We start from the raw sequence: 22,277 nt of genomic DNA on the forward strand, positions 1-22,277 counted from the left end.
CAATCCACATTTCCCAGCTCCTGCCTAATTTTGATATAATTGGCGTTGGCCCAGTTTAGTACTCGTCCCTTCGGACCACCCTCACCTTTGTCTACGAATATTTTAAAACTTACAGAATTGTGGTCATTATTCCCAAAGAAATCCCCTACTGCAACTTCTACCCGGTTATGTCAGAGCCCGGTTATCCCTGGAAAAGGAGCATGTCCACTAACACCCTCGAGATTTTCATGGAAAGGTGGGCACCGCAGGGACTGGAGTGTATTATTTCCCCCTCCAACTCTGTTTGAGTTAATCCCTGCCCTCCCCTCCACTGTTTGATCACACAGCATTGCCCTTTGATGTGAAGGGCACTGCTTGTCACTGGCCACTCAGGTGTTTCCTTTCTTCCTGGTGGTGACATATAAATAAAGATTTATATACTTGTTGTTCTTCACTGTGTCCTATACCTGCACACACACAACATGGGGACTGGGGAAAAATAAGCACTACTGCAAAACAAAAAAAAATTAAAATGAGAAAAAGAAGTCACAATTTTCAATAAACAAGAAATGCTTCATCCTGCACTGCATTTTGTATTTTTAAATCTGTATGAGTGACCTGTTCTTCAAGAGTCAGCACATAAAATCATATCCTGCTTATAGCAGCACTTTCTAATGCTATACAGTGTATGTGCTAGAGTGCAGCACAGTGGGTGAGTATAGTGTGATAACACTGCAGCGTGTCTGCTGTGATACTGTACACTACAGTGTAGCACGGTGCAGTATGGGTTGGTCTTGTATAGTGCAGTACAGCACTGTCAGACCAGCAGGGGCTATGGTTAAGAATGATCCGCCCACTCCTCTCAACACAGAAAGCACCAGCCCATGTGTATGTGGGTTGTCTGTGTATGGGTGCGCAGCTGTCTGTGTATGCATGGGCTGTCTGTATCTATGTGAGTGTGTCTGTGAGCCTACGTCTGCCTGTCTGTGAGTTGTCTGTGTGTGTGTGTGTGTGTTCATCTTTCTGTATGCGTCTGTGTGTATGTATATGTCTGACTATATGTGTGTGTGTGTCAGTCAGGGACAGGTCTGTGACCAACCCACATTGCCATTAGAGTTGAGAAGTTCAGAGACAGCCAGCCGCTTGGTTCATGCATTGATAAATGATAAATGGCACAGTTTCATTAGCTGTGGATCCAGGATCGTTTCCAGCAAAATAAAACTGAAATGCTTAGTAAAACAAACCTGAACAAGGCCATGGGAACGAGACCCGGTGATCCGACTCCATCTAATCCCCTTTGAAAATTGCCAAAAGGCTCAAGAAATAAGCGGTGGCCGCACATTGTCAGCTGTTAACAGAGCAAAGACTTTTCAAAATTGATCAGAAAATTCCGTACTCCTCACGACAGGACACCTTAGAGCTCTCAGCTACCTCTCTCTCTATCTCTCTCTCTCTCCTTTAAATCAGGAGGGCACAAGATTAATTTCTCAATCCAGTTTTGGGAGTCACACTAAAGCTCACAGCCGCTCGTAATCCAATCACCAGCTTCTCATCGATTTCCCCGGACCCAGTGCAGGTATTGATCGATCGATCAGCTCCCAGTCCCTGAAAGCCAGCAGGGTTAGAGAAACCTCACTGTGCTCAGACAGCGGGCCAGAGGGGCTGGGGCTGGCAGAGGGGAGTCTGGGCTCAAATTTCCTCCGTGTTGAATCTTTTATGAAGAGTTGCCAACAAGCTGGATGTAATCCTGCAGATTCATCACATGACTTGCAACCTCCTGAATGGGAAAATTTATCCATTAGAGTTAACTTGGCAGAAGAGACACCCACAATTCTTTAATATTTTTTTATAAATAATCAGTGGGCATGTTGAAAGAATTATTTTTATTAAAAAAAGTGAAAACTGAAATTGACTTGCAGTTAATGTTTCTAATTCCCAGAGACTCCAGTCCAATCCTGGAGGGCTGGTAGCTCCCAGTTTTCAATGAGGATGTATCTGTGTGTGGGTCAGGCAGGGGCCTTGGCTAGCTAGACACAGCGTGGAGAGTTAAGATAGTTCAGCTCAACCGTAAGGAAATTTGTTTGGAGTCCTGGATCAAGACCCAACTGAACCCAAACCCAGACTTAACCTAGACCCAGGCTACACCCAGACCTGAACTTGATCTCGACCCTGACAAGATTCAACCTAGACCTGGACTCAACTTAAATGCAGACTCAATGCAGGCCTGGAACCAGCCCAGACTGAACCAAAAGCCGCATGGTCAGAGGTAAGAAGTAACAAGAGAAAGAAGACAGTGGATTATAGGCCCCCCCCCAGGCAGAAAATAGATCAGGAGATGATGAGGAAAAGGCAGTACATTGATCATTGTGACTTTAATGTCCGTGAAGACTGGGAAAATCAAATTGGCAGAGGTAGCAATGAGGATGAATTTACAGAGTGCATTTAATACCGCTTTCTGAGACATCATAGAATCCCTACAGTGTGGAAACAGGCCATTCAATCCATCAAGTCCACACCAACCCTCTGAAGAGTGACCCACCCCCCTACCCTACTCCTGTAACCCTGCATTTCCCATAGCTAATCCATTTCACCTGCACATATCCCTGGTCACCATGGGGCAATTTAGCATGGCCAATCTAGCGTAACCTGCACATACTTGGACTGTGGGAGAAAACCTGAAACCCATGAAGACATGGGGAGAATGTGCAAACTCCACACAGTCACCCAAGGGTGGAATTGAGCCCGGGTCCATGGTGCTGGGAGGCAGCAGTGCTAACCACTGAGCCACCGTGCTGCCCAATCTTTTCCTTTCAGAATTAATGAATTATAGATAGATAATAGATAGTGGCTCTAGGGATCATGCTATTTTGGATCTGGTTATGTGTAACGAGGCAGTTTTAATAAATGACTTCAGAGTAAAAGATCCCCTTTGGGACAATAACCATTACATGGTCAAATTTAGCAGTCAGTTTCAGAGTGAGAAATTTGAATCAGAAACAATGGTGCTGAACCTAAATAAGGATAATTACACAGGGATGCATTGGGTGGATTTGACTGGGAAAGGAATTTTACAGAAAAGATAGTTAAAGAACAATGACGTGTTTAAGAAAATAGTTCATTGATTAAATAATCAAATTAAGGATAGTACCAAATCAAAAGAAAAAAAACATACAATGTGGTAACGATTAGTGGTTGTCAAGCGCTTAGTCTGACTTAGGTAGAACATAGAACAGAACAGCAAAGGAACAGGCCTTTCGGCCCACAATGTTGTGCCAAACATGACGCCAAATTAAACTCAGGCAAAAGTGAGGACTGCAGATGCTGAAAACCAGAGTTTAGATCAGAGTGGTGCTGGAAAAGCACAGCAGGTCAGGCAGCACCGAGGAGCAGCACAATCGACATTTCGGACAAAATCCCTTCATCAGGAATACAGGCAGGGAGCCTCCGGGGTGGAGAGATAAATGGGGAGGAGGTGGGGGCGGGGGTGGGGGCTGGGGAGAAGGCAGCAAAGAGTACAATGGGTGAATGGGGGTGGGGATGGAGGTGATAGGTCAGAGAGGAAGGTGGAGCGGATGGGTGGGAAGGGAGATTGGCAGGTAGGACAGGTCATGGGGACGGTGCTGAGCTGGAAGGATGGAACTGGGGAAAGGTGGGGGGAAGGGAAATGAGGAAACTGGTGAAGTCCACATTGATGCCCTGGGGTTGAAGTGTTCTGAGGCAGAAGATGAGGCGTTCTTCCTCCAGGCGTCGGGTGGTGAGGGAGCGGTGGTGGAGGAGGCCCAGGACCTGCATGTCCTCGGCAGAGTGGGAGGGGAGTTGAAATGTTGGGCCAAGGGGCGGTGGGGTTGATTGGCCAAATTAAACTCATCCCTTCTGCCTATCCTTGGCCCATATCCCTCTATTCCTTGTATATTCATGTGTTTATGTAAAAGTCCCTTAAATGCCCCGATTGTGTCTGCCTCCACATCCCTCCCGGCAGCGTGTCCCACACTCCTACCACATGCTGCATAAAAAACTTTACAACACATTCCACCCAGATGCTCTGTGTCACCTCACCACCTCCTCCCACCTCCCTCCTCACCCAATCTCCTTCCAGCTCCCTCCTCATCCCAATCCCCTCCCAGCTCCCTCCTCACCCAACCTCCTCCCAGCTCCCTCCTCACCCCAGCCTCCTCCCAACTCCCTCCTCACCCCAACCTCCTCCCAACTCCCTCCTCACCCCAACCTCCTCCCAACTCCCTCCTCACCCCAATCTCCTCCCAACTCCCTCCTCACCCCAACCTCCTCCCAGCTCCCTCCTCATCCCAATCCCCTCCCAGCTCCTTCCTCACCCAACCTCCTCCCAACTCCCTCCTCACCCCAACCTCCTCCCAGCTCCCTCCTCACCCCAACCTCCTCCCAGCTCCCTCCTCATCCAAATCCCCTCCCAGCTCCCTCCTCATCCCAATTCCCTCCCAGCTCTCTCCTCCCCAACCTCCTCCCGACTCCTTCCTCACCCCAACCTCCTCCCAACTCCCTCCTCACCCCAACCTCTTCCCAGCTCCCTCCTCACCCCAACCTCCTCCCAGCTCCCTCCTCATCCCAATCCCCTCCCAGCTCCCTCCTGCCGCAACCTCCTCCCAACTCCTTCCTCACCCCAATCCCCTCCCAGCTCCCTCCTCACCCCAATTCCCTCCTCACCACCTCTTTCCAGCTCCCTCCTCACCCCAATCCCCTCCCAATTCCCTCCTCACCCTAACCTCCTCCCAACTTCCTCCTCACCCCAATTCCCTCCCAACTCCCTCCTCACCCTAACCTCCTCCCAACACCCTCCTCATCCCAATTCCCTCCTCACCACCTCCTTCCAACTCCCTCCTCCCCAACCTCCTCCCAACTCCCTCCTCACCCCAATCTCCTCCCACCTCCTCCCAACTCCCCTCCTTATCCCAACATCCTCCCAACTTCCTCCTCACCCCAACCTCCTCCCAGCTCCCTCTTCACCCCAACCTCCTCCCAACGCCCTCTTCACCCCAACCTCCTCCCAACTCCCTCCTCACCAACCTCCTCCCTGACCCCATCACCCTATCTTTCTATTTCTTTACCACTTGGGTTTCCTTTCAATACTACAAAATGATTCACCTTCATCACCCACCAACAGCAGTGAATACCCACTCACCGTCCCCATCCTGCTCCCCCCTCCAATCCCCTCGCCTCCCACAAATTCTCTGGTTGGATCTATTTGCAAGTGCCTTTTTAAAGATGAAATTGTTTGATTACATTCTATGAATCACTTTGGAATGTTTTACTGTGTTAAAGGCGCAGATTAAATATAAAGTGTAAAGATTCAAATTCAGATCACGGGAGATTCCAAATTGCTTAATTTGCTTCTTTTTTCCAATTCTCTACCAGGCAGAGGAACAATGTTCCTGCAAATGGATTATTTATGGAAGGAAAACATCGAATTAAAATCCTTACCAAACTATTCAAAATTCCTGGAATTTGATGTTTTTAAAATTAAGTCCGGTCTGGTCCAGGTTTCGAAACAGAGTGTGAGACGAGATTGCACAGGTGCGGAAGCCTATCAAATCTGTTTCTGAACTGTGTGATCCCTTACTCGGAGATTATCCAACTGGTTGTAGGCTGTCCCACCAAGGGGTACAGCCTCACCACATCTACTCTGTCAAGCCTTTTTAAGAATCTGCATGTTTCAATAAGGTCACCTCTTGCTCTTCTAAACTTCAACAGGCCCCAACCCACTCAATCTCTCCTCATAAGACCAGGATCAGCCGAGTGAACCTTTATGGACTGCCTCCAATACCAGTATATCTTTCCTTAGATCAGGGGAGTAAAACTGTTCACACTATTCTTGCTGTGGTTTGACTAATGCCTTCCTGAAGAAGGGCTTATGCCCGAAACATCGATTCTCCTGCTCCACGGATGCTGCCTGACCTGCTGCGCTTTTCCAGCAACACATTTTTCAGCTCTGATCTCCAGCATCTGCAGTCCTCACTTTCTCCTACCTGACTAATGCCTTGCATAGTTTTAGAAAGACCTGCCTATATTATAATCCACTTCCTTTGAAATAAAGGCTAACATTCCATTTACCTTCTCTGAACTACTGCAGACATTGAATGCTAAATTTTTTGGATTTATGCACAAGGAGTGCCAAGTCCCTCTGTGCAATCGCTTTCTGCCGTTTATCTCCATTTAAATAATATTCAGCTCCCTATCTTCCTGCCAAAGTGCATCAGCTCACATTTTTCTGCAATATATTCCATTTTCCAATTCTTTGCCCATGTACTTCAACTGTACACAACCCTCTGCAGACTCTGCCAAGTTTAGCACTTGCTTTCCCACCTATTTTTGAGTAGATTCGCTTCCTTCAACCAAGTTGTTCATAGATAGTATAAACTATTGCGCCCTCAGCACTGATTCTGTAGTACTTATAGAGTCATAGAGATGTACAGCATGGAAACAGACCCTTCGGTCCAACCCGTCCATGCCAACCAGATATCCCAACCCAATCTAGTCCCACCTGCTAGCACCTGGCCCATATCCCTCCAAACCCTTCCTATTCATATACCCATCCAAATGCCTCTTAAATGTTGCAATTGTACCAGCCTCCACCACATCCTCTGGCAGCTCATTCAATACACTTATCATCCTCTGCGTGAAAGAGTTGCCCCTTAGGTCTCTTTTATATCTTTCCCCTCTCACCCTAAACCTATGCCCTCTAGTTCTGGACTCCCTGACCCCAGGGAAAAGACTTTGCCTATTTACCCTATCCATGCCCCTCATGATTTTGTAAACCTCTATAAGGTCACCCCTCAGCCTCCGACGCTCCAGGGAAAACAGCCCCAGCCTGTTCAGCCTCTCCCTTTAGCTCAGATTCTCCAACCCTGGTAACATCCTTGTAAATCTTTTCTGAACCCTTTCAAGTTTCACATCATCTTTCCGATAGGAAGGAGACCAAAATTGCATGCAATATTCCAAAAGTGGCCTAACCAATGACCTGTACAGCCGCAACATGACCTCCCGACTCCTGTACTCAATACTCTGACCAATAAAGGAAAGCATACCAAATGCCTTCTTCACTATCCTATCTACCTGCGACTCCACTTTCAAAGAGCTCTGAACCTGCACTCCAAGGTCTGTTTGTTCAGCAACACTCCCTAGGACCTTACCATTAAGTGAATAAGTCCTGTTAAGATTTGCTTTCCCAAAATGCAGCACCTCGCATTTATCTGAATTAAACTCCATCTGCCATTTCTCAGCCCATTGGCCCATCTGGTCCAGATCCTGTTGTAATCTGAGGTAACCCTCTTCGCTGTCCACTACACCTCCAATTTTGGTGTCATCTGCAAACTTACTAACTTCATCAATTACAGGGTTGCCATCCTGAAAGTGAGCCCCTTATCCCAACTATCTTTGATGAGTTAGCCAGTCCTCTCGGACTTAGTGGGGACTGCAGATGCTGGAGAGTCAGAGTCAATAAAGTGTGGCATGGGATAAGCACAGCCGGTCAGGCAGCATCTGAGGAGCAGGAGAGTCGATGTTTTGAGTGTGAGCTCCTCATCAGGAGATGAGTCTTGATGAAGGTTGCTGCTTAAACCGTTGACTCTCCTGCCCCTCGGATGCTGCCTGACCTGCTGTGCTTTCCCAGTGACACACTTTATCGAATCTATCCAATCCTCTATCCATGCTAACATACCACCCCCAACTAATGGGCTCTTATCTTATGAGGCAACCTAAAATGTGGTACTTTATCGAATATCTTCTGAAAATCTAAATATGTTTCATTCACTGCTTCCCTGATTGTTACTCAGTGAATTTGTCAGGTATGATTTCCGTGCTGAGTCTGCTTGATCATGTCTTTCTAAATGCTCTGCTATTACAACCTTTATAATCTTAGAATCCCTACAGTATAGAAGCAGGCCATTCAGCCCATCAAACCTACCACAAGCCTCTGAACAGCATCCCACCCAGACCGACCCACACTGCTGTCTCGTAGCACCAGGGACCTGGATTTGATTTATGCCCAAAATGTTGATTCCCCTGCTCCTTGGATGCTGCCTGTCCTGCTGTGCCTTTCCAGCACCACTCTCTCAACTCTGATCTCCAGCATGTGCAGTCCTCACTTTCTCCTAATTCCTGAGTTGTTCTAATGAGTGCAATGATGAAAGATTCAACAAAGTAAGTCTTTTCTCAGTAATAGTTATGTCTGTCTAAACGTCTATCCCTCAAATGCCATCAATAAAATATTAACAGATCACTGCTTTATATGGGATCTTTCTGTGCACAAATTGGCTGCGACATTTCCTACATCATAACAGCGAATGCATTTCATGGGCTGTGGAGACCTTGGGACTTGCTGAGGACATGGTAGGTGGCTACAGATATGTAAATATTTCCTTCTGTACGTTTCTGGCTTCCACATGGTATGATCTCAGACTCCGGTCAGCACCTCCCCCAAGAGTCGAAAGAACGAGCTTCAGACCAGAGTCTGTGCAAGGCTGGGGCACACCCTGAGACACAATGAACTGACTGTTCTCCACGTGGACTGGAGCTAGGCACATGGGCCTTGGAGAGTGAGGGGAGGGGGGGGGTGGTCCGGCTCTGTGTGAATACTCGCTGTGTTCTCAATGAGACGGGTCGAGATTGCTGCTTGACAAATAAGGTCATGGGTCAGCGGGCGGAGGATAACAAAACGACTACACATTCAGCAACTCCACTCTTTCACTGGTGCAAGAAACCTAAATTATGTAAAAATAAAATGTGTGAATGATTATGCACATGCAGAGAAAATGTGAGCACGAGAACACTACAGTTAAACCTTCACATGCTTTTGTAAAGGTCCATCTGGGATGTCCCAAAGCTTCATAATCAATGGAGCTTGAGTTGTTTGGGCTGAATGAATGAACATTTGGAGTCTCCTCGCTAGTGAAAGTTTAGTCCACTCTGGCTCTGTGCTGTTGTGAAATGGGAATTAATGTTTACAGGAAGCTACTCGAGTTATTTATGGGATACGTTTGTAACTGATCGGATCAATGACTCTGTTTGTTCATGAGCCATGTTGTTGATTGGTTAGTGAATGTACTCTTGCTACCTGTGCTAATTAGTGCTGTGGTCCTCGGACTCTTCCCCTCTCACCCACACTTTGCTATACCTGAAATATAGTTTGCATCCTATCCCCACCATGTGCTGTAACTCAGCGGCTTGCTCTCTTACTTGTGGGTCAGCAGGTTGTGGGATTGAGTCAAACACACAATCCCCAGACTGAGTCTCTCTGGGCACCAGTGCTGAGGGACTGCCAAACTGTTGGCGATGCTCTCTTTCGCTCTGCTGCCCTCTCAGATTTCAGACAGAGACTACAGACAAATAATCCTGAACACAGTCAGTGCTTGGGGTATGCACTGAGGTAGCCTTATTCTGCTTTTAAACTGAATGTGCGGAGGTAGATGCAAAAAAAAGTTCTCTAAATAAAAGCCAAAAGAACTGCGGATGCTGTAAATCAGCAACCAAACCAGAAATTGCTGGACAAGCTCAGAAGGTTTGGCAGCAAGTCAGCTTTTCCAGAAAGTTCTGTTTTGGTTTGTGAAAATAAATTCTCTCTTTCCTCTCTTCCTTGGTTGTGCTGCCTTTTAGCTGATTTACTTCCCCTTCCAGCTAAAACTGCCACTCAAAGCCCCTGAAGAGACAGGAGTTTGCAAATCTTAGTTTTCATCTCTTGCCCCTCACATCACATTCCCCAACAGGACCGCACATCAGGTTTAGATTTGACCTCCCAAAAGATGTCAGCTACATTTCACGATGGAGTCCCCCATATTGTCAGCGGACACTTTGACTGGCACAGAATGATTCCACGCTCTCTCAGATTCCCCCATTAGTCACCCGGCTGAGTGTACTTAAGCTGTCCCCCTTTGTCTGCAAAGCTCTCAGTCGAGATGCAGTAGGGAGCACACTCAGTTCTGAGTTTGAAGGTGATTTGAGGGGCTTTAGGGTCTGTTCCGTGCTGTATGATTTCTTGATGCCGTGGTAATGGCACTGGCTGGCAGAGGCCCAGGATAACACACTGGGACACAGATTCAAATTCCACTAACACAGCTGCTGGAACTACTAAAAGAAATTGCTGGAGAAACTCAGCAGGTCTGGCAGCATCTGTGGAGAGAGAAACACGGAGTTAATGTGTTGGGTCCAGTGACCCTTCTTCAGAATTGATTGTAGCTAGGAAAATGTTGGTATATATGCTGAAGGTTTGGAGCAGGGTGGGAGAAGAGGTAAACAATATGTGGAAGTGGAGCCCACAGTCAGAAAGACCCCAGCAGCAAGTAGGGCAGACAAATGGATGGATAATAGTGAGCTAGGGAAAAAGCAAAGCCACGACTGGGGTCCATTGGTGGGTGAGAATGGGTTGGCTGGGGAAACTTGAATTTGATTAATAAATCCGGAATTATAAAGTTAATCTCAAAAATGGAAGCCATGAAAACATCATCCACTGTTTTGAAAAGAAAACACCTGGTTCACTCTTGTTGTTTACAGAAGGAAATCTGCCATCCTTACTTGGTCTGGCCTACATGTCACTCCAGACCCACAGCAATATGGTTGATTCAAAACTGCCGTTAGAATTGACCTAGCAAGGCCAATTAGGGATGGATAATGAATATTCAATGGAGGTCATTGTATCTAACTTGAAAATATTCAGTCATGTTTTGCAAAGGAATGAATGGTTATGGGGTGTTGATCCCAGCCAAGGCTATTACTAGACAAAGGGGAAAGTGAGGATTGCAGATGCTGGAGATCAGAGTTGACAGTGTGGTGCTGGAAAAGCGCAGTAGGTCAGTCAACATCCGAGGAACAGGAGAATCAATGTTTCAGGCATAAGCCCTTCATCAGGAATCAAGGCCTAATGAAGGGTCTGTGATCGAAACGTTGATTTTCTTGCTCCTCGGATGATGCCTGACCTGCTGTGCTTTTCCAGCACTACACTCTATTACTGGACAAAATCAAAAATCACACAACACCAGATTATAGTCCAACAGGCTTATTTGGAAAGACTAGATTTTGTTGTGCTGCTCCTTCATCAGGTAGCTGTAGAGCAGAATCATAAGACAGAGAATTGATAGCAAAAGATTACAGTGTCATGCAATTGTTACGGCATACTGAACAAACCTAGATTGCTGTTAGGTCTTTCATCTTTTAGAATGGGTTGCAGGGTTCGGTTCATTAATATGAATGCTGGATGACTAAAGAAATTGAGGGTTTGGTTAAGAAAAAGAAGGAAGCATATGTAAGGTATAGACAGGAGAGATCGAGTGAATCCTTAGAAGAGTATAAAGGCAGTAGAGAAAGTTAAGAGGGAAATCAGGAGGGAAAAAAGTGGACATGAGATAGCTTTGGCAAATAGAGTTAAGGAGAATCCAAAGGGCTTTTACAAATACATTAATGACAAAAGGGTAACTGGGGGAGAATAGGACCCTTCAAAGACCAGCAAGGTGGCCTTTGTGTGGAGCTGCAGGAAATGGGGGAGATACTAAATGAATATTTTGCATCAGTATTTACTGTGGAAAAGGATATGGAAGATATAGACTGTAGGGGAATAGATGGTGACATCTTGCAAAATGTCCAGATTACAGAGGAGGAAGTGTTGGATGTCTTGAAATGGGTAAAGGTGGATAAATCCCCAGGACCTGATCAGGTGTACCCGAGAACTCTGTGGGAAGCTAGGGAAATGACTGCTGGACCTCTTGCTGAGATATTTGTATCATCGATAGTCACAGGTGAGGTGCTGGAGGCTGGAGATTGGCTAATGTGGGGTGCCACTGTTTAAGAAAGGTGTTAAGGACAAGCCAAGGAGCTATAGACCAGTGAGCCTGACGTTGGTGGTGGGCAAATTGTTGGAGGGAATCCTGAGGGACAGGATGTACATGTATTTGGAAAGGCAAGGACTGATTTGGGATAGTCAACATGGCTTTGTGCGTGGGAAATCATGTCTCACAAACTTGATTGAGTTTTTTGAAGAAGTAACAAAGAGGATTGATGAGGGCAGAGCGGTAGATGTGATGTATATGGACTTCAGTAAGGCATTCAACAAGGTTCCCCATAGGACACTGGTTAACAAGGTTAGATCTCGTGGAACACAGGGAGAACTAGCCATTTGGGTACAGAACTGGCTCAAAGGTAGAAGACAGAGGGTGGTGGTGGAGGTTGTTTTTCAGACTGGAGGCCTGTGACCAGTGGAGTGCCACAAGGATCGGTGCTGGGTCTACTACTTTTCATCATTTATATAAATGATTTGGATGTGAGCATAAGAGGTATAGTTAGTAAGTTTGCAGATGACACCAAAATTGGAGGTGTAGTGGACAGTGAAGAAGGTTACCTCAGATTACAATAGGATCTTGATCAGATGGGCCAATCGGCTGAGAAGTGGCAGTTGGAGTTTAATTTAGATAAATGTGAGGTGCTGCATTTTGGGAAAGCAAGCCTTAGCAGGACTTATACATTTAATGGTAAGGTCCTAGGGAGTGTTGCTGAAAAAAGAGACCTTGGACTGCAGGTTCATAGCTCCTTGAAAGTGGATTTGCAGGTAGGTAGGATAGTGAAGAAGGCATTTGGTATGCTTTCCTTTATTGGTCAGAGTATTGAGTACAGAAGTTGGGAGGTCATGTTGCAGCTGTACAGGTCATTGGTTAGGCCACTGTTGGAATATTGTGTGCAATTCTGGTGTCCTTCCTATTGGAAAGATGTTGTAAAACTTGAAAGGGTTCAGAAAAGATTTACAAGGATGTTGCCAGGGTTGAAGGATTTGAGCTATAGGGAGAGGCTGAACAGGTTGAGGCTGTTTTCCCTGGAGCGTCAGAGGTTGAGAGGTGACCTTATAGAGGTTTACAAAATTATGAGGGGCATGGATAGGGTAAAGAGGCAAAGTCTTTTCCCTGGGTTGGAGGAGTCTAGAACTTAGAGGGCATAAGTTTAAGGTGAGAGGGGAAAGATATAAAACAGACCCAAGGGGAAACTTTTTCATGCAGAGGGTGGTACATGTATGGAATGAGCTACCAGAGGAAGTGGTGGAGGCTGGTACAATTACAACATTTAAAAGGCATCTGGATGGGTATATGAATAGGAAGGGTTTAGAGTGATATGGGCCAGGTGCTGGCAAGTGGGACTAGATTGGATTGGGATATCTGGTCGGCATGGACGGGTTGGACCGAAGGGTCTGTTTCCATGCTGTACATCTCTATGACTCTATATGTAAATCCCAGAACTTCTTTTCAGTCACATTCTCGAGACAACTTAAAGTTTTATAAAAAAAAGGTGACATCTCAGCTCAGACAATGTATTAAAGGTGTGAGGTTAGAGTCTGCCTGTATCATAATCTTGAGTCAGACTGGTTCTATTTCCAAAGTAGGAATTTATAAAATGTTGCATGAATTAACTGCCTGCAGATTGAACAAAATAGAATGTGTCTGCAATTACAATTGTGCAAATGCAAATTCACCCCATGGACTTATATTGTATGCGCGTGTGCATGTGAGTGTGTGTGAGAGAGAGAGAGAGAGAGAGAGAGAGAGAGAGTGTGTGTGTACAACCTCACAGGCTTATACTCAGTCACACTCATGCCCACATGCACACACACAGTTTCTCTCTCTCTCTCACAAACACACATGCGCGCACACACACACACACACACAATATAAGTCCGTGGGGTGAATTTGCATTTGCACAATTGTAATTGCAGACACATTCTATTTTGTTCAATCTGCAGGCAGTTAATTCATGCAACATTTTATAAATTCCTACTTTGGAAATAGAATCAGTCTGACTCAAGATTAAGATACAGACAGACTCTAACCTCACACCTTGAATACATTGTGCTGAAATGATACCTTTTTTTATAAAACCTTAAGGTATCTCAAGAAGGTGACTTAGAAGTAGTTCTGGGATTTACATATTAATGAACCAAAACCTGCAACCCATTCTAAAAGGTGAAAGACTTAACAGCAATCTCGGTTTCTCAATATATTGTATCAGTTGCATGACACTGTGATCTTTTGCTATAAATTCTGTTTTATGATCCTGTTCCACAACCACCTGATGAAGGAGCAGCACGCTGAAAGCTAGTGCTTCCAAATAAACCTGTTGGACTATAACCTGGTGTTGGAGGATTTTTCACCTTATCCACCCCAGTCCAACACCCGCTCCTCCACATCATCACTGCAGAAGTCAGATCCCAGGCTGAAATCTGGCCTGATAGCTCATTTTTGTTGTGCTTTCATTCTACGCGGTGGTCTTTCTCTGAAGCACAAGTTCATAATGTTTTTGGTTTGGTTTAATAATAAAGCCAAAGTATGGGAGGTATAGTAGCTGAGTGGTTAGCACTGTTGCCTCACAACACCAGGGTCCCAGGTTCAATTCCTGCCTCGGGCGACTGTCTGTGTGGAGTTTATACATTCTCCCCGTGTCTGTGTGGGTTTCCTCCAGGTGCTCCGGTTTCCTCCCACAGTCCAAAGATGTGCAGGTTAGGTGAATTGGCCACGCTAAATTGCCCGTAGTGTTAGGTGCATTAGTCAGAGGGAAATGGGTCTGGGTGGGTTACTCTTCAGACGGTTGGTGTGGGCTTGTTGGGCCAAAGGGCCTGTTTCCACACTGTAGGGAATCTAATCTGTTCAACTCTATTATTCTCAAAGTTTACTATGCAAAAGAGAAGATAAAATAGAATTTATATGTAGCACAATTGGAAAGATTTCCAAACACAATCCAAGCAAAGTAAAAATACAATCCCATCCAACTCATCATCATCATGCCACAGTACTCCAACACCAAAAAGAATTGCCTTCTCTATCACATCTATAAGCTTAATTGTTTCTTTCACTTCCCATTCTTTACAGTTTGATAGCCTTTATTAGTCACACAAATGTGCTTAGGAGTTTCTCAGCTTCAAATAAGCTCTTCAAGTTTCTACCTAAACACTTCCCGTCTGGAACTTTGATCGAAAGCATTTACGCTGAGCTAATCCATTTCCTAACTTTTCTGAACTAACTCCTTTCTCTGGGACTGATCGTTTCATACATCTAACTTCAAATTGGATCTCTGCAGACTTTAAAAAAAGCTTTCCCAAGGTATAATAAAACATTCCTGATCCTTCCAGAAAACACAATAGTGCTCCTCAATGTTTACTCCTCTTGCCCATAAAATTCTCCCAGTGTAAACGAATCCCTTTAGCACCCAATCTCTTCTACTAGTTTAAAAACAATCACAGTTCCCGAGAGACTGACAAGTTCATCATTAAAACCCCTCATACACATACATCAAAGCCGACTCACTCCCAGTTCAAACTGCAAACCCAAAAGTAAATTGTACTAATATATAATTACTTACCTTGCATGACAGGGGATTGATAGGAATGTGGAATTTAAATCACAAACAGAGCAGTCATGATCTACTGAATCGAGAGAGTGGTGCTGGAAAAGCACAGCAGGTCAGGCAGCATCTGAGCAGCAGAAGAGTCAACATTTCGGGCAAAAACCCTTCATCAGGAGTGATCTACTGAATGATGGAGCTGGCTCAAGAGGCTGAATGGTCAACTTCTGTTCCTATTTTGTCTGAATCCCTCATCCCAATTAAAAAAATAAGCAGCTTATGGATCCTAGGCCCTAAACATAACAGTTAAAGATCGCAAACCAGTGCAGTACTGAGGGAGTGCCGCACTGTCGGAGAGTCAGTACTGAGGGAGTGCCGCACTGTCGAAGGGTCAGTACTGAGGGAGTGCCGCACTGTCGGAGAGTCAGTACTGAGGGAGTGCTGCACTGTCGGAGAGTCAGTACTGAGGGAGTGCTGCACTGTCGGAGAGTCAGTACTGAGGGAGTGCCACACTGTCGAAGGGTCAGTACTGAGGGAGTGCCGCACTGTCGGAGAGTCAGTACTGAGGGAGTGCCGCACTGTCGAAGGGTCAGTACTGAGGGAGTGCTGCACTGTCGGAGAGTCAGTACTGAGGGAGTGCCGCACTGTCGAAGGGTCAGTACTGAGGGAGTGCCGCACTGTCGGAGAGTCAGTACTGAGGGAGTGCTGCACTGTCGGAGAGTCAGTACTGAGGGAGTGCTGCACTGTCGGAGAGTCAGTACTGAGGGAGTGCCGCACTGTCGGAGAGTCAGTACTGAGGGAGTGCCGCACTGTCGGAGAGTCAGTACTGAGGGAGTGCCGCACTGTCGGAGAGTCAGTACTGAGGGAGTGCTGCACTGTCGGAGGGTCAGTACTGAGGGAGTGCTGCACTGTCGGAGAGTCAGTACTGAGGGAGTGCCACACTGTCGAAGGGTCAGTACTGAGGGAGTGCCGCACTGTCGGAGAGTCAGTACTGAGGGAGTGCCGCACTGTCGAAGGGTCAGTACTGAGGGAGTGCCGCACTGTCGAAGGGTCAGTACTGAGGGAGTGCCGCACTGTCGAAGGGTCAGTACTGAGGGAGTGCCGCACTGTCGAAGGGTCAGTACTGAGGGAGTGCCGCACTGTCGGAGAGTCAGTACTGAGGGAGTGCCTCACTGTCGAAGGGTCAGTACTGAGGGAGCGCCGCACTGTCGGAGGGTCAGTACTGAGGGAGTGCCACACTGTCGAAGGGTCAGTACTGAGGGAGCGCCGCACTGTCGAAGGGTCAGTACTGAGGGAGCGCCGCACTGTCGAAGGGTCAGTACTGAGGGAGTGCCGCACTGTCGGAGGGTCAGTGCTGAGGGAGTGCCGCACTGTCGAAGGGTCAGTACTGAGGGAGCGCCGCACTGTCGGAGGGTCAGTACTGAGGGAGTGCCACACTGTCGAAGGGTCAGTACTGAGGGAGTGCCGCACTGTCGAAGGGTCAGTACTGAGGGGGTGCCGCACTGTCGGAGAGTCAGTACTGAGGGAGTGCCACACTGTCGAAGGGTCAGTACTAAGGGAGTGCCGCACTGTCGAAGGGTCAGTACTGAGGGAGTGCCGCACTGTCGGAGAGTCAGTACTGAGGGAGTGCCGCACTGTCGGAGAGTCAGTACTGAGGGAGTGCCGCACTGTCGAAGGGTCAGTACTGAGGGAGCGCCGCACTGTCAGATAGGCTTTCAGGTGAGACATTAAACTGAGGCTCTGTCAGCGTCATTGAAGGTTTTAATGTTACTGTGTTGTGAATACAGAAGTCGAAAGGCTGATTTGATTCTGCAATGTTCCTTCACCCTGCATTGGGCTCCAGTTAATCTCAATCAGACAGTTACCATTTCTCCAAAAATAATTTGGGGTGTCGTCTCTTGAATTGGACATTGCAACAGACTGGAGTCAGTATTAACATCAAATATGAGCTTTCCTGCTTTCAAAAGCAACAAGGCAACCGTGATTTGTACTTCACATGAGGACACCTCACCTCACACTGGCCACAGGGTGCTTCCTATCCCAGTTACACTGCCAGCTGATGATCTTCCATGCAGGCTTCTGCAGACTATTTTCTAACTCTTCCCAGTGTTCTCAGGCTTTTGTGATCTGCCAGCTGTGTATCTTCCTATTCTTATACTCCCTGATTCACAGGGAGCTTTAAATCAGATGTTTCACTTCCAGGCCTTCTTGCCATCTGAGTTAGATCCTTAGAACTTTCAATCATGTCACTGAGAACACAGTCATCCGGAAAATTCTTCCTCAACTACCCCTGTCTTGACAGCAATCTGTCTGTTCATAATTTAGACCAGCTTGAACATCATGTACTAAGGCATAGTTCTCCTCTGCTGAGGTTCATAGAATCTCTATAGTGCAGAAAGAAGCCATTCACCCCATTGAGTCTGCACCGACCCTCCAAAGAACATCCCACCCAGACCCAGAACCTACCCTACCACTGCATTTCCCACGGCTAATGCACCTAGCCTACACATCCCTAGACATTACAGGCCAACTGAGCATGGCCGATCCATCTAACCTGCACACCCTTGGACTGTAAGAGGAAACTGGAGCACCTGGAGGAAACCCAAGCAGACATGGGGAGAATGTGGATCAGTGGTGATGGAAGAGCACAGTAGTTCAGGCAGCATCCAAGGAGCTTCGAAATCGACGTTTCGGGCAAAAGCCCTTCATCAGGAATAAAGGCAGTGAGCCTGAAGTGTGGAGAGATAAGCTAGAGGAGGGTGGGGGTGGGGAGAGAGTAGCATAGAGTACAGTGGGTGAGTGGGGGAGGAGATGAAGGTGATAGGTCAGGGAGGAGAGGGTGGAGTGGATAGGTGGAAAAGGAGCTAGGCAGGTCGGACAAGTCCGGACAAGTCATGGGGACAGTGCTGAGCTGGAAGTTTGAAACTAGGATGAGGTGGGGGGAGGGGAAATGAGGAAGCTGTTGAAGTCCACATTGATGCCCTGGGGTTGAAGTGTTCCGAGGCGGAAGATGAGGCTTTCTTCCTCCAGGCATCTGGTGTGAGGGAGCGGCGGTGAAGGAGGCCCAGGACCTCGGCAGAGTGGGAGGGGGAGTTGAAATGTTGGGCCACGGGGCGGTGTGGTTGATTGGTGCGGGTGTCTCGGAGATGTTCCCTAAAGTGCTCTGCTAGGAGGCGCCCAGTCTCCCCAATGTAGAGGAGACTGCATCGGGAGCAACGGATACAATAAATGATATTAGTGGATGTGCAGGTAAAACCTTGATGGATGTGGAAGGCTCCTTTAGGGCCTTGGATAGAGGTGAGGGAGGAGGTGTGGGTGCAGGTTTTACAGTTCCTGCGGTGGCAGGGGAAAGTGCCAAGATGGGAGGGTGGGTCGTAGGGGGGCGTGGACCTGACCAGGTAGTCACGGAGGGAACAGTCTTTGCGGAAGGCGGAAAGGGTGCAAACTCCATACGAACAGTCACCCAAGGCTAGAATCGAACCCGGGTCCCTGGCGCTGTGAGGCAGCAGCGCTAACCACTGAGTCATCATGCCACTTATTTTTTTCACATTTTTACTTTCGGAGCGACAGCTACAAACATTCCTCTTTTACACAAATTTGCAATGTTGGCACTGTCACATGCTTGATTTCCATTGTTCCTTCACTGATGGCCATGTTGACAGCTGTCCTACTCCTGTGCTCTGAAATCCCCCTAAACCCACTCATGCTCTCTCCCCATACTCCTCTCACCCCACATTTTCAGAAGCTCCTTTCCATCAGCTTTTGGTCATATGTCCTCGTATCTCTCTGTGTGGCTGGGGGTCAAACTTTGCTGCATGATTGTTCCTGCAAAGTCCCACAAGGAGAGTTATGTCATGTCAGACATTTCTGTTATAAAACAAGAGTGACAATCTTTTGTAACCATGGAAATGCTGACTGTGTCCCTTCCAGCAGAGAAGGCTGAGAGGAAATTTAACAGAAGTGTCGTCAGTTACATTGCTTATTCTTTGAAATCAATCACACTCTATCTTGTTGTGGTCCCTGGTTAATCCTTTACATTTTCATGATGGACCCCTGTCAAAGTGCGTCATCTTCCTCAGCAACTTCTTTCCCAACAGCGTTCCAACAACATCTGGCAACTACTTATAATCTCTACACAAACTACCACTTCTGTTTGAGTTAGAATTAGAATTCCTACAGTGTGGAAACAGGCCCTTCAGCCCAACAAGTTCACACCGCCTCCCTGAGGATTATCCCACCCAGACCCATTACAGTACATTTCCCCTAATTAATGCACCTAGTTTATGCATCCCTGATCATTGTGGACAATTTAACGTGGCCAATCCACCTAACCTGCACATCTTTAGACTGTAAGAGGAAACTGGAGCACCTGGAGGAAACCCACGCAGACACGGGGAGAATGTGCAAACTCCACACAGACAGTCACCCAAGGCTGGAATTGAACCTGGGTCCCTGGCGCTGTGAAGCAGCAGTGCTAACCACTGAGCCACCATGCCACGCCCCCCTCCAATATAACTTGGCTATAACTTTGAAATTGTACTAATTGGAGTTTAAAAGAATGAGAGATGAGCTTATTAAAACATTTAATACCCAGAGGGGGCTTAACAGGGTGGGTGCTGGGAGGATGCTCGTTGAGACAATCAGTGCAGTCGGCAGGGAGTGCTGCACTGTCAGAGATGCCCAATTTCCGATGCTGGATATAAATGATCCTGTGGCACTAATTTGAAGAAGTACAGGGTAGTTTTAGGGATGGACAATAAATGAAAAGCCAGCAACACCCACATCCCTTGAGTGACCATGAAATTTGGTCTTGGCATTGCCAAGTGACTCTCAGACCTGGCAGCTTTTTGTTCCAGATTCCCACTCACCATTGGGTGAAAACAATCATTCTGACGTCAATCATAGCCTCACATTTTACGGTGATATCGCCTGGATCTGAGCTCCTCCTGAAACAGTGACACAATTCCAGAGTCGTTGGGCCAGAATGTTTATGAGCATAGGATCACATGATGTGAGACAAAACAATGATCAAATTCCATTTCAATATAAATGAGAGGGCAGATGTGATGAATTGTTGGCATCGGTGTGGGCTTGGCTGCTGGAGTCTTCGCTAAAACACAATCCCAGGAACTAACAGCTCCCCAAGGCTTCGTAAGAACCAAGCTGACCTCCTTATTCTTTTATGGGGTGAGTGTTGCTGTAATAACCACTTCTCGGCCATCCTTAATTGCCCTCTTACAGTTAAGCATGAACCACATGTAGGCCAGACCAGGGTGAGGACTGTAGTTACCCCTTCCTGGATTTTACAATAATTTCAAGCTCTCTATTACTGACACTAGCTTCATGTTCCAGATTTGTTAATTGGGTTTAAATGCCATAAACTATCCTTGTGGGATTTGAACACATGTGCCCAAAGCTTGGCCTTCTGGTTGACCAGTTTAACAACATTATCACCAAGCCATCTTCTCCACAGAGCTGGAGAACTGTAAACATGGAGAGGGACCTTTCAGACTTCAAATCTAATGTTGACCTCACACTTTGTGCATAACATTGGATTCCTCGCTCTTGTCTATAACTCTTCTGTGCTTTGTATGTTATAATCTGCCTGCACTACACTCAAAACAAAACTTTTCACTGTCCCTAGGTACGTATGACAATAATAAATCAAATCAAATCAAACTTCCTTAGCCAACAAACATCTCTGAAAGAGAGACAAGAGAGAGCGCAATTCAATTTAATAGTCTTTTAATAGATTCAGCCTGAAGGCAGGACCTCAGCTCATTACTGCTGATGCTTTATCCTGAGCAGTTTTTGTCAGTGGTACTTTGTCATTGACTTCCATTGTCAGGGACAGCGTGAGGAGGCAGGTCCTGAGTCTACCGCAGTGGAATGAGAATGAACCTGTGCTGTTGGTGTGTCTGAACTGTATGCTCAGCTAGTTAGACAACTCAGATTAATGTCTCACCTGTGGGAGAACTTTACAAAGACTATGGGGTTCATTGAGACAGAGAGGTTGTTTCCATCTGTGGGGTGACCAAGATTAGGGACAAGATAATCATTAATAATACAATCATGAATAATTCCAACCGGAAATTCAGGGAAATAGCACATGGAACAAACTCCCTTAAGAGTTGTGAAGGGGAATCTTCTCCTTTTTCAGGCAGTTTGGGTATCATTGGTTGACAATAGACAATAGACAATAGGTGCAGGAGTAGGCCATTCTGCCCTTTGATCATGGCTGATCATCCTTAATCAGTATCCTGTTCCTGCCTTATCACCATAACCCTTGATTCCACTATCCTTGAGAGCTCTATCCAACTCTTTCTTAAACGAATCCAGAGACTGGGCCTCCACTGCAAAGCTTTCCACACACCCACCACTCTCTGGGTGAAGAAGTTTCTCCTCATCTCTGTCCTAAATGGCCTACCCCTTATTTTTAAGCTGTGTCCTCTGGTTCGGGACTCACCCATCAGCAGAAACATGTTTCCTGCCCCCAGAGTGTCCAATCCTTTAATAATCTTGTACGTCTCAATCAGATCCCCTCTCAGTCTTCTTAACTCAAAGGTATACAAGCCCAGTTGCTCCAATCTTTCAACATAAGATAGTCCCACCATTCTAGGAATTGACCTCGTGAACCTACGCTGCACTCCTTCAATAGCCAGAATGGCTTTCCTCAAATTTGGAGACCAGAACTGCACACAATATTCCAGGTGCGGTCTCACCAGGACCCTGTACAGCTGCAGAAGAACCTCTTTGCTTCTATACTCAATCCCTCTTATTATGAAGGTCAGCATGCTATTAGCTTTCTTCACTACCTGCTGTACCTGCATGCTTACCTTCATTGACTGGTGTACAGGAACACCCTGATCTCTTTGTACTGCCCCTTTGTTTAACTTGACTCCATTTAGGTAGTAATCTGCCTTCCTGTTCTTGCCACCAAAGTGGACAAGCATACATTTATC

At 46.6% G+C, this 22,277-nt stretch overlaps 1 protein-coding gene across 3 annotated transcripts in view; it reads right to left on the reverse strand.

Annotated features, from left to right (window-relative positions):
• The window catches only part of ano8b (anoctamin 8b), a 129,287-nt gene that overhangs the window by 93,493 nt on the left and 13,517 nt on the right, over positions 1-22,277 (reverse strand). Inside the window, exon 1 of one of the 3 annotated variants that reach the window (XM_043721501.2) lies at positions 1,224-1,585. The exons of the other annotated variants lie outside the window; for them this stretch is intronic. Coding sequence (XP_043577436.2) covers positions 1,224-1,266 — 43 coding nt within the window. The 5' untranslated portion in view covers positions 1,267-1,585. Of the gene's footprint in view, positions 1-1,223; positions 1,586-22,277 lie in introns of those variants that run through there. 3 annotated transcript variants of the gene reach the window in all.

This window comes from Chiloscyllium plagiosum, unplaced genomic scaffold (assembly GCF_037043375.1).
Source record: "Chiloscyllium plagiosum isolate Xiang-an unplaced genomic scaffold, Cpla_swu_hap1 HiC_scaffold_28, whole genome shotgun sequence".
Lineage (NCBI taxonomy): Eukaryota > Metazoa > Chordata > Chondrichthyes > Orectolobiformes > Hemiscylliidae > Chiloscyllium > Chiloscyllium plagiosum.